The 12,475-nt window shown below is 38.8% G+C and overlaps 1 protein-coding gene across 1 annotated transcript; it reads left to right on the forward strand.

Moving 5' to 3' along the window:
* Positions 1-6,418: 6,418 nt before the first annotated feature.
* LOC149322931 (EKC/KEOPS complex subunit Lage3-like) lies at positions 6,419-11,316 on the forward strand. Its single transcript, XM_089484957.1, has 3 exons — positions 6,419-6,501; positions 9,595-9,723; positions 10,699-11,316. The coding sequence occupies exons 1-3, from the start codon at positions 6,473-6,475 to the stop codon at positions 10,808-10,810; spliced, it is 270 nt and encodes an 89-aa protein (XP_089341083.1). The 5' UTR covers positions 6,419-6,472; the 3' UTR covers positions 10,811-11,316.
* Positions 11,317-12,475: the final 1,159 nt, after the last annotated feature.

A 12,475-nucleotide genomic window follows, 5' to 3' on the forward strand; every position in this document is an offset into this window, starting at 1 on the left:
ACTAAAAATAATGGTAAATGATGGGTTAACAAGTGAAATAAGAGTGACAAGAGGTACAAGACAAGGGTGTCCACTATCACCAATATTATTTGCAATGGTTATAGAGTTGTTAGCGAATGTTATAAGAAACGCTAATAGTTTAGAAGGAATAGGACTTAAAAAACCCCATAAAATTAGTTTATTTGCTGATGATACATTATTAACTATTAAAAATTTATTGGATAGATTAGGTAAAATAAAAGAACATTTAAAGATATTTGGAGAAATGACAGGATTACAGATTAATTGGAATAAATCAGAAATGATATTGAATTATTCAAAAAAAAGAGGAATCTGAGTTTCTAAAACAAAAAAGTTTAGAGATAAGATAAAGAAGTAATATAAAATATTTAGGAATAAATATAACAAAAGATTTGAAAGAAATGGAAGATAAAAATTTGGTAGTACTAAGGAAAGAAGTGGAGAAAAAATGGCAGAATATAAAAAAATCCAATTATCCTGGTTTGGAAAAATTGCATTAATTAAGATGAAAATATTACCAAAATTAATTTTTTTATTCAGAATACCATTAAAAGTGTCAGAAACTGAACTGAATAAATGGCAACAGCTAATAAATACATTCTGTGATGGAGGGAAAAGAACAAGATTAAATAAACAATTTTGGTATAAAACACAAAGAGAGGGAGGATTAGGCCCTCCCAATATATGAGGATATTATGAGGCTAATCAATTGAGATATATGATAGAAGGCATGTTGGGTGGGATAGATTTACAATGGCTGGAAGTAGATATAGAGGAAGTAGATATGAGATTATGGAATATCTTTTTTAAGAACTTTACTAGGAAAGAAATAAAAATTATTGGAAACCCACTTATGAAAAATATAATAGAAATATGGTATAAACATAAAAAAGAGTTAATGAATGAAGATTCTATAATAACACCAATAATAATGGAAAAGAAATTCCCAAAGAACTTGAGAAGATTTTTAGATAGAGAGTTAAAGGAAAGGAAAATAGACAGAATAGAAGACTGGAAAAAGGAAATATAAAAGAAAAACGTACGGGAATAAAAATTTCACTATATGCAAATAGAACAATGGATGAAAAACTGGAGGAAAATGAATGTAGAAAAGAAAAAGTATACACAATTTGAACAAATAGTTCAGAAAGGAAGAGAAATGGAAGAAAATGAGAACATAAAAGGAATTACTAGTAAAGTTTATAAAATGTTGATGGAGAATAAAGGAGGAAAAATAAAAGGAAATACTCTAAAGGGACTCTGGGAAGAAGAATTGGGATGTAAAATAAATGACAAGGAAAGGGATAGAATTTGGGAACAAAGATATTTGAAAAATTTATCGGTTTGGATAAAAGAAAATTATTATAAGTTGATTTGGAAATGGTACCTGACTCCAGTGAGATTACATAATATTAATAAGAATAACTCAAAAAATCGTTGGACAGGCTGCCAAGAAGTAGGGTCATATATGCATATGTGGTAGCAATGTAAATATGTACAAAATTTTTTGGGAAAAGTGCTATTAGAAATAGAAAATGTGATGAACATAAAAATAGATAGAAGGCCAAGTATTGTTTTGTTATCGTTACATAACTCGGAGAAATGGAAAAAAGGAGAAAAGGATTTGGTAACAAATTTGCTTACACCACCAAGATTAATAATAGCAAGGTGTTGGAAAACGAAAATAGATGTAGAAGTGGAGGATTGGTACAAAGAGGTATAGAGATTAGCTATTAATGATAAATTGACATGTAAACTGAAAGTTAAAAAAGGACTATGGAAAAGAAATGACTTGGAGGGGATTTGGAAAGAATTTGTTGAGAAAGTATTGAGAAAAGAAGATGGAAGATTACCTCCAGAAGACAAAGTGAAATTTTGGATGGAATATAAGGATGAAAATGGCTCCGGGGAAGAGAGGGATATATAAAATAATGTGTTAAATGGAATGGAATGGAATGGAATAGAATGTAGGGAGATATTTGTTTATGGAAATATTATTAAAAATTAATAATAATAAAAAAGACTGAAGAAATAAAAACAGTGAATTTATATTAGTATTATTATTAGAACAAGAACAAAGATGTATTAATCTGGAGATATCTTGTTGCACCTTCAAGACTGAAGAAAGAACAGCAATTGATTATTATTAATATTAGGATCCTAACCAGAAGCATGATTTATTATTCTGATAATGATGGTAAGATTGTCAGGAAATTACATTGGTGTGGCCACTAGGGGGAGCTGTTGTGCAGTTAATTTACAGTTCCAGTGGCAGCTAATATGTCAGCATTCAAACAGTGCATCATCGGAATGTTGATGCAACTGTGAACTGTCAGTTCTCAACTGTCACTGAGAGGACAGAGAGACAGTTGGTGCCTGAGAGTGGGCTGTGTCTGTTACTGAGAGACAGTTGGTGCCTATGAGTAGGCTGTGTCTGTTACTGAGAGGCAGTGAGATGGTTGTGTGTTAATGTGGCTACCTCAGAGGTTGTTTTATTGTTGGCTGGTGTAAATAGTGTGTATTAGAGACGGATGTCCAATACACTGTGTATATCTATGTTGTAAATACTGCAAAGGAAGATTAAAGCCCTTGTTTAGAGTGAAGAAATGTAAGAGTCATTATTAGTTGAAGACATCTTCACAGATTCCTTCTTCTTGGCGTCCTGTCAATGTGGCTGAACTCTGCAGGTGGTTGTGGTGGACACTGCGCGTCATTTCCATAGGTCCCAACAAGGGTTATGGGCGCAGCACACGAGGCAGGTAGATATACCTACCTGCCTTAGTCTGGAGCATCAGCCTTGAGAGATATCTTGTCACACCTTCAAGACTGAAGAAAGAACAGCAATTGGTTATTATTAATATTAGGATCCTAACCAGAAGCATGATTTATTATTCTGATAATGATGCTAAGATATACCTACCTGCCTTAGTCTGGAGCATCAGCGTTGAAAGATATCTTGTCGCACCTTCAAGACTGAGGAAATAAACAATGGAAATAAAAATACCCCTATCTCCAGAAATATTTCTACTTAACATGATAGAAATTCCACAGAAAAAACTAGATAAAATACAGATAAGTATATTATTATATTTAATAATGGCTGCGCGCATGGTATTCGCAAGACACTGGAAACAAAAAATAATCCCAGACTTAATAGAGTGGAAATTAAAAGTTTTGGAGTTAAAAGAAATGGACAAATTGTCCATGTACATTGCGGGGAAATCAAAGCAAGAATTTGAAAAAAAAATGGGGGAAATTGATAAAGAAATGGTGATAAGAATAAGGAAAACAAACAAGAACTAAATGGAAATATTATGAAAGAAATCCCAATCCAGTTATGGTACAATGGGAAAAAAGGACAAGTAGTATTAGAATTTCTTAAGTATAGAAAACATTGTAGACAGATTATTATGGAAAAACACAAATAATACCTCCGTATCTTCACATCAGAAATGACAAAAGAAATGTGTCATTTTGATTAAACTTGAACGTGCTTTTCTTTCTTTTTTTTTCTTTTTTTCTTTTTCTTTCTTTCCTATTGTATTTAATTTAAGAAAATCAAATAAAGATTAATAATAATAATAAAAAAAAGACTGAGGAAATAATTGATGGAAAAGAAATATATGCACAAGCTAATCAAATAAAAGAAAGATTCCACAGATACTTCAAAGAATTATATCAATATAAGGAAATCCAAGTTATGATGAGTGGTAATTATCTGGAAAAGAGAAAGGTTCAAGAGATGTCAACAGAAAAAAGAGAAGAAATAAACCAAGAAATATTGATGAAAGCCTTATGGGACGCAATAATAACCCAGTCAGTGAAGTCTCCTGGCCCAGATGGATTCTCCGTGAAAGATTATAAAGAGTCCAAAGAGCAGCTATCACCAATATTAAATATTAAATAAAAATAAAAAAATAAATAATATTAAATATAATGTTCAATGAAGCTATGAGAGGTACAATCCCACCTTCCTGGAAATCAGCAGACATAACATTAATTCCCAAAGAACAAAATGAAACACCAGATATCAAAAAACTAAGACCAATATCACTTTGAAATGTTGATTATAAGATATATGCGAAGGTTGTAGCTGAAATATTAAATATTAAAAAAAAATATTAAACTCCATCCTTCACGAAGTCCAATCTGGGTTTTTACTGAAAAGCCATATGAAGAACAATGCTAGAAATCGGATAGATGGCATAAAATATTATGAGAAAGGATTGATAAAAAGATGGCGATTATGTCTCTCGACGCAGAGAAGGCATTTGATAATTTAAACCTGAACTTTATGATTTCAACCCTCAAAAGAAATAAAAGTAGGGGATTGGTTTATAAAAGCCATTGAGACAATATATATGAAAGCAAGGGAGGAACTCAGTGAAGAAGGGCAAAAACTCAACCAACAGAGAGATTTGAAATGGATAGCAAAGTAGAAGGGTTTTGTAACTAAACAAACTGAACTGGATAAACTGTTAATACAAGGAGGTGAAAAACTATATCCAAACTATACAAAATGATTCTCGAAATAGAAATGTAAGATGAACAAGTAAAGGAGTGCATGACTAAACGGTGGCAAGATATAGGAGAAAACATCCAAATGAGCGAATGGAAAACGAACTGGGGAAAAAAAGAATCAAACACGCTCTGTCTGCAGATATCAAAGAAAACTATTATCTGAAGCCAGAAAATAATTAGTAAGGCCTACAAAAATCCAGACAATTAAAAGGGTTCTTTGATTCATGTGTGAGAAAACGGGCAAATTTTGGAGAAAGATCCACGACACAATAAACAAGGTAGACCCAAAGATATTTATATTGGGAATCACAGAAGATATGCTAGAGCAGGGGTAGGCAATCTTTTTGAGCCGGGGGCCGGGTTGCTGTCCCTCGGACAACTGGGGGGCCGAAGCCAAAAAACAAATAATTTTTAAAAATTTTAAAAATTAATTAAAGAAATAAACCAGGACAAATGTAGGACAAAATTTTCAAATGGAGGGCACTTTTTTATAAAAAATGGAGGACATGCAAAAAATTTGCTGATTTTTTAAAAAATGTTCATATAAATGCATGTTTCGGAGGCTTCTACAGACAATTGCCCCCTTGCCTGCTGCTTGCCCCCCCTTGCCTGCCTCCTCCTGATAGGCCAAAGGCCCCATGCCCTCACGCGAGAGGCCAAAGGCTCCGGTGGCAATCGGTGGCAGGACGGGGCTGGGGCCGGTCCCAAGGCCTTGCCGGGCCGTATCCGGCCCGCGGGCCGCAGGTTGCCTACCCCTGTGCTAGAGAAAGGTCTTGGGAAGCTTCTATTTTGTATGATTTCTGTGGCTAGGATCCCTTATGCCAAAAAAAGCCGGAAAAGAACCGAGATCCCAGAAATAGATGAATGGAAGAAGGAAATATCTGAATATATGGAGAACGATAAATTACCGTAACAATGTTACTAAGAGACGCTTATTTGTTTATATAAATCGGAATAAGCAACGGAAAGGGCTTCTGGTGAAGAGGAGTCCTTACCGCATATTTAGACAAAGGTCACTTAAGAGACCTAACTCAGAATTTAATGTTTATTTTTTCCTCGTTATTATTATTACTTCTTGGAAACCCAAATAAAGCCTGGAAATACGCATTACAGAGATCCTTATACAATACAATAGGCATGTATTTGAGTTCTCTGTTATGACTGGCACAGATACATAAGTGAAAGGAAAGTAAAAGGTACTGAATCTGGAAAGATGTAGATAGACAAACCAGGAAAGTAAGTTACTATGTTTTAAGTTTTAGGTTTTTGTTCTAATTTCCTTATTGTCAAGTATATGGTGTTTGTTCTTTTACGGCATGTCTTTTCTTTTATATGTCTCTTGTTTTAAAAGAAAAAACCCTAATAAATATAATTAAAGAAAGATATACCTGTGTTAGTCATGAATTACTATTATTATTATTATTATTATTATAAGATATAACTGTTAGTCATGTATTATTATTATTATTATTATTGAAAGCTATAGCTGTGTTGGTCTGTAGAATCAGTATTGAGAGATATCTTGTAACACCTTTGCGACTCAGGAAATAACAATAATCAATTAGTATTATTACTATTGGTAACCCCTGGATAACAATTCCTGGATTCACGGAGCAAGAAGGTCCATGCCTTCCTTATCAAACCTCTGCGCATGCGCGCCCTCTGAATCTCTCCCCTCACTCGGTCCTCGTCGTGCCAATGGCTGTATTATCTTTGAATCCTTGTCAATCAAAGTTGGGATCCACCCCCCGAGAGGTTGGTGGGCGCGGCTTCTACAGAGCCTCCTCCCTGTTGCCAACGGCTATGATTATCTTTGAATCCTTGTCAATCAAAGTTGGGTTCCACCCTGGAATGTGGGCGTGGCTTCCCCGGAGCCCCGCCCCTTTCGCACACGTGGCCCTTCTTTGCTTCCTGACCACGTGTGGCGGCAATGGCAGCGCCTGGATCGAGCCTGGCTTTGTATCCAGAGAGGACGGGGAGGGACCATGAGACGGGTTTCCCCTTGGAAGAAGGCGAGCCTGGCGGGAGCTATTGTAGGGCTCCTGGGCTCCCCTTTCTGCACCATAAGGGGAGGTCTGTGGGGTAGGAGAGAGGCCTCTATTCGTCTGCAAATTGGAGGGGGTTTTTCCGGACTTCATTTCCCAGAAGTCTCAGCCATGTTGTGTAATAGCCTGGGCTCCTGGGAAATGAAGTCCAAAACCCTTAACGAGCACATTGGGGGACCACTACTTTAGAGAGAGCCTCTTGGTCCCCAAGCTGTGCCCTTTAAAGAGATTTTAGACTTCATTTCCCAGAAGCCTCAGACACGTTGGTCAGTAGTTTGGGATTCTGGGAGCTGAAGTCCAAAAGCCCGTAAAAGAGCACAGCTTGGGGACCACTGCGGCCTATAACAATGTTTCCCAAATTTGGGGCCTCTAAGATAATTTTGGACTTCATCTCCCATAATTCCTTACTGTTGGCTAGGATAGCTGGGACCTCTGGGAGCTGAAGTCCCAAGGAGCAAAGCTTGGGAAACATTGTCTTATAGGCCTGTTACAGACTGCCAAAATAAAGCTGCTTCAGGTCTCTTTGGAGGTATGCTATTTAAATGATGCATGCAGCGTAAGAATCCGGAAGCTGCACCAAAGCTGCACTCCAGTGCTTAGGAATGGAGTGTGGCTTTAGCGCAACCTCCGGACTCTTAGGACCTATGCATCATTTAAACAGCATACCTCCAAAGAGACCCGAAGCAGCTTTATTTTGGCAGCCTGTAACAGGCCATAGAGCCTTAACCCAGTTCCAGTATATCAGTGGTTCCCCCAAACTGTTCCCTTTAAGAGATCTTGGACTTCATTTCCCAGAAGCCTCAGCCATGTTGGCCAGTAGCCTGGGATTCTGGGAGCTGGAGTCCAAAATCTCTTAAAGCGCACAGTTTGGGGACCACTGCTCTACACTGTAGAAATAATTAACTTTTATATCACAATGTTAAATAATATTAAAATGTTAAAATAATAAACAGTACATTAAAATAATATTAAACTACTACAATAAAATAGAAAAGAAAAATATCTAGAGTAAAATAGTGTTTTTGTGGTTGTGTATCCTCACATTCTTTCTCATTTATGGCGACCCTAAAGTAATTAATTAATTATATTTTATTTTTTAGGCCACCTTTCTTCCATAAAGGGACCCACAGTGGCTCACAGGATAAAAACACTTTTAAAACAATCATGGGGTTTCCTTGGTAAGATGTTTCAGAGGAGGTTTGGTATTGCCTTCCCCTGAGGCTGAGAGAGTGTGACTTCTGGCCCAAGGTCTTCCAGTGGGTTTCATGGCTGAGCCAGGATTCAAACCCTGGACTCCAGAGTCACAATCCAGCGCCCAAACCACTATGCCATGCTGGCTCCTGGTTTGCCTTACGGTGGCCATAAGTAGTCAGGACCAACTTGAAGGCACACAACACCAGCACCTAAAGTGGTGTCGAATGGCATTACTTATACAGTTTAGGATGGACCCTTAGACTACAAGTCCCAGAATCCCCAGCCAGCGCAGCCACTGGAGGTTGCCCAGAAAGGATTCTTTTTCCACACTCTGAGAAAGAGGCTTGATTTGCTCTTACTGTTTCCCAGGTGAGACTGGGCCCATGCTGGTGGGTAGCCAAAGGGAGTTTCTCAGAGGGAAGCATGCATTCTAGATTTTGGCTGTTAACTGCTGTCAAGTGAGAGCCAGCATGGTGTAGTGGTTTGAACTTTGGACTGTGACTCTGAAGACAGTTTGAATCCCCACTCGGCCATGAAAACCCATTGGCTGGCCTTGAACAAGTCACACTCTCTCAGCCTCAAGATGGCAATGGCAAACCCCCTCTGAAGAAACTTGCCAAGAAAACCCCATGATAGGTTTGCCTTAAGGGTCACCATAAAGTTGGAAGTGACTTGAAGACACACAGTAACAACAGCTGTCAAGTTGACTTGGATTTCTGGACTGAGAGGCCTCCAGGTCACTCTGCTATCAACAGCCCTGCTCAGGTCAGGTTAGAGGCAGGGGATTTGGGTCCAGGGGCAGCAAAGCTGTCATTTCCAGGCTGCCTTCTGCTTCTTGCAGCTGGGGCAATTTGTGCCTATAACCACCAGGCCGCTGAATGTGAAATTGATCTAAAGTATTTGTTGGCCTTAATGCTGCTTAACACTTTTCCTCTTCCCTTTTTCTTTTGAAATTGGTAAGGGGCAGGAAACACACAGAGGCCGCATCCACTGCAGATCCCAGACCTGATCCATTCCTGATCCATCGGGCTTTAAAGAGTGAGCAGTTTGTGGACTTAACAGAATCTATTTTTTAAAAAACAAATTCTCACCCCTAATTTATATAGTCAAATCAGTGTGCAGGGTGTTTTACAAAGTATAAGAGGATACGTCCAGATAAACTTATAAATGTAAAATCCTACAGGAAACCTGTCACTGGGTTTTCTGGAGTTGAGAGTGTGTAACTTGCTACAGGTCACCTATGTAGAGAGATCTTGTAGCATCTTTGAGACTAACTGAAAGAAAGAAATTGGCAGCATGAGGTTTCGTAGACTTCAGCCAACTTCCTCAGATGCATTTAGGTCACTTAGTGTGTTTCCATGGCCAAGCAGGGAATTGAACCCTGATCTTCAGAGTGGTAGGCCAACACTGAAACCACTATCCCATGCTGCCTCTCAGTACAAAATTATATAGAGATCCCTTAATAAAATCCACAGCCTCCACTTCATTACTCCTTCCAAGTGAAGCCATCCCTTCCCTTGTCCTTTGCTGCCAACATTTGTCTAGAAGAATGGCTTACAGAAGCTGGCACAAAAGAGGAAATGCCCAGAAGTCATTTGCCTTATAATTTGAGTTTCAGGTTTCTCCATGCACAGGACCAAAATAGGATTCTAATCCAGTGAATGTAACAACAGAGACTAGAAGTTTTCCCAAATTAATTAAACAAAGAAAACAACAGCAAAAGATAATCTGTTGTAAAGAGGGTAGATGATAGGAAATGTTCTTCTGTGCTCTTTTGTGTGTTTATGTTCCTTATGGCTGCCCGTAACATTAGTGAGCTGAGCATACCTTTCCCGTCGTCACTGTTAGCCCGGATTGCACTGGGCTCCTTGGCCCCAGACCCTGAGCCCCGTAAAGGAGGGATCAGCAAAGAACTCAGTGTGATAGAGGACACCTTGCACATGTGAGTATCATCTGTGCATCTCCTTAAATACAGAGAACCAGCTCAGCTAAAATTCTCAGGGCACAAATTCAATTGTTTTGAAATAAGCAGCAGACCTTAAGAAGCTGGGGGACAGACAGATGGTTTTTATCTGGTTGTGATATATTAGTATATTATAATACCAGATATATTGGCACCAGGAATTCTGCAACCATGGTGCCACCGCTTAAAACAGCCGTTCACCTCATTTCATTTGGTTTCCCCCACCCTTGGAATTGTTGCACAGTTCCCATTCCTTTATGCGGGGCTATTTGGTGGATTAGGCTGAGCTGCTTATTATTGAGAGACAGAAAATGCATCTCCCACCTAAATTAATTCAGCGTTTTCTTCTCAGGTCTTATTATCTCACCTTGATCCCCTCATGCATTTACGTACTACTACTGCCAAAATAATTTGGCTGTCTCATTGCTTTAGTCAGGTAACACCTTTTGTTAAATCTTTATGCTGACCTCCTGGTTCTTGGTGATTATCTTCAAAGTCTTTATGACCCACATCCTTTGCTTTTATATCCTGTTAAATCCTGTCCCTTACCTGTGCTCGACATTCCCACCATTCTCAGGCCTCTCAAGGTCTCCTGTTTCCTTTCACCCAGGACCCCTGTGCGATGTCACTTCACTGCTCAAAACTGACCTTTTTCATGTAGCATTTGCCACAACCACATCTAGTTCCCCTGCCCAAGTACAGTCAGCTCCCCTTATCCACAGATTTTTTATGAACCGCAATAAATTATGACTGACTGACTGAGAACCTCCACAGACCACACGTTCCCCATTCTTGCGTTGGATGGTTGGGATTTGTGACATCACTCGTTACATCACTAGTTAGGTAAATTCCACTGAGTCAAGGGTCTTACTCTCGTTAGGACCAACAATTGGGTTTAAACCACGAATGTCTCTGTTTCTCTTTCTTTCCTTCCTCCTTTTCATCTTTTTGCAGATGCTGGAAAGCAGATGAAGCCCGGATCCTACGTGTTTCTGTCAACTCCTTCCTGGAGCATCTCTCTTTGGTGGTGGAAACCATGGACCTGTTTGGACCTTCTGTGGTTTGATAGACTATTCAGCCTTGACAACAAGAAACAATGGGCTTCACAATAGTCTCACTCCTAGCCTATTAATGGACAGTGTCAGAGAAGGCACTAGACAATCCTTCCATGGAGCTAAGATAATGGCAGGAGATACATTTTGCCTTGGGTTCACTAGTGACATTGGGTACCAAGAAGGAAGCAAAGCTGAGATTGCTTTGGTGTCAGATTGTGACGAAAGCAGTGGCTTCTAGTTTTTTCAGATTGCATTTCTCATAATCCCTCACTTTTGTCTGTGCTGTCTGTGGTTGATGGGAATTGTAGGCCAGAAAATGTCTGGAGAGTCACAGGTATAGGCCAAACATATTTGGGGGTATAAGAAAGGTATATAAAATCTCGATTTTGAATATATGTTCTCCAATACACTTTACAGTCTCTGTGTGTTAACTGATTAAATATGTTTGAGCCGGCCAACTGTATTGATTATCAATTATATGTACATAAGCAAAGTCTTAATAAAAGTGCTCTTTCCAGCTTCCGAATGGAGATGGTGAGGTCATAAAGTGTGAGAGAATTCTGGTGCTCATTGTTTAAAGGGGAAGCCATCTGTTTGTCTAGAAATAGAAACAGGAAAACCATCAATTCTTTTCATCAAATTTGTCAAGCAGGCAGTGTTGTGAGGTTTGTGATTTTATGACGTGACTTTTGAGGTAAATGAAGCTGACAGATCTATGATTCTCTTCTTCCGTGCAGCTGGTTTTATGGGTCTGGTTTGAAGTGTTCATGAGAAAAAAATCCAATCAAGTTTTCCAGATCCAAGCAACAGATACCCACTGCAAGATCCAGGCCTAGCTCAACATTTGTTGGGTATGTTAATTCTGTATTTCCCATTGTTCCCTTCCTGGAATGAGGATTTGCTCAAGGGCACACTGCAATATGTGATTTGTAGTCTTTCAGTGAATACATATAGCCTAATTATGCACCTGCTCACACAAAAGTAGTTCTAGCACAACTGAAGCCCAATTGGATTTGGCTGGGGCAAAACTGAATTACCAGTCATCTTTGTTTTGTTAGGCTACAGGTCCTATCTGCTTGACCAGGCTAGGGCTGATGGAAGCTGAAGTGCAATAGCATGCGAGTAGCCATGCATTCCCTGACCTTGGCATAAGATTGCAGTCAGAGCACTGTTGGACTCACACCTTTGCTGATGTGTCATGCTGACTTAATTGGTTTAGTGGAAACAGTTTTCCCCCAAGAAAATGCCAAAATAGTGTGACACTAAGGTTGCAAATACATACACACCTGTCAAAGGTTCCTGTGCAAATGCCCCCCGTGGTGTTGTGATTTCAATAAAAGTCTGTAATTTGGGGAATATTTCAGATAGTCAAAACCTACAGGGTTTGGCCTGAAATTCTATCCTAAAATAATGGTAAATGCTCCAGATGTTGAACTGGGACTCCCATCACCAAGTGCTGCTGGAAGAGCATGATGGAATTTCCAACCCAGCAGTATCTGTTCCCCACTCCTATTCTGTCTCTATTCACGTGGTTGGAAATGTGTTACCATTATTATTATTATTATTATTATTATTATTATTATTATTAACCTTTATTTATAAAGCGCTGTAAATTTACACAGCACTGTACATACAATCTTTTAGTTAGACGGTTCCCTGCCCTCAGGCTTACAATC

Source organism: Sceloporus occidentalis, unplaced genomic scaffold, assembly GCF_023333645.1.
Source record: "Sceloporus occidentalis isolate IW3139 unplaced genomic scaffold, rSceOcc1.0.p SCAF_1, whole genome shotgun sequence".
Lineage (NCBI taxonomy): Eukaryota > Metazoa > Chordata > Lepidosauria > Squamata > Phrynosomatidae > Sceloporus > Sceloporus occidentalis.

Bases quoted from the DNA above. Each gene is read 5' to 3' on its own strand.
- LOC149322931 (XM_089484957.1), top strand. From the start codon at position 6,473: ATGGCAGCGCCTGGATCGAGCCTGGCTTT. The intron at 6,502-9,594 runs GTATCCAGAGAG...CCGTAACATTAG, and splicing joins CCTGGATCGAGCCTGGCTTT to TGAGCTGAGCATACCTTTCC. The intron at 9,724-10,698 runs GTGAGTATCATC...ATCTTTTTGCAG, and splicing joins ATAGAGGACACCTTGCACAT to ATGCTGGAAAGCAGATGAAG.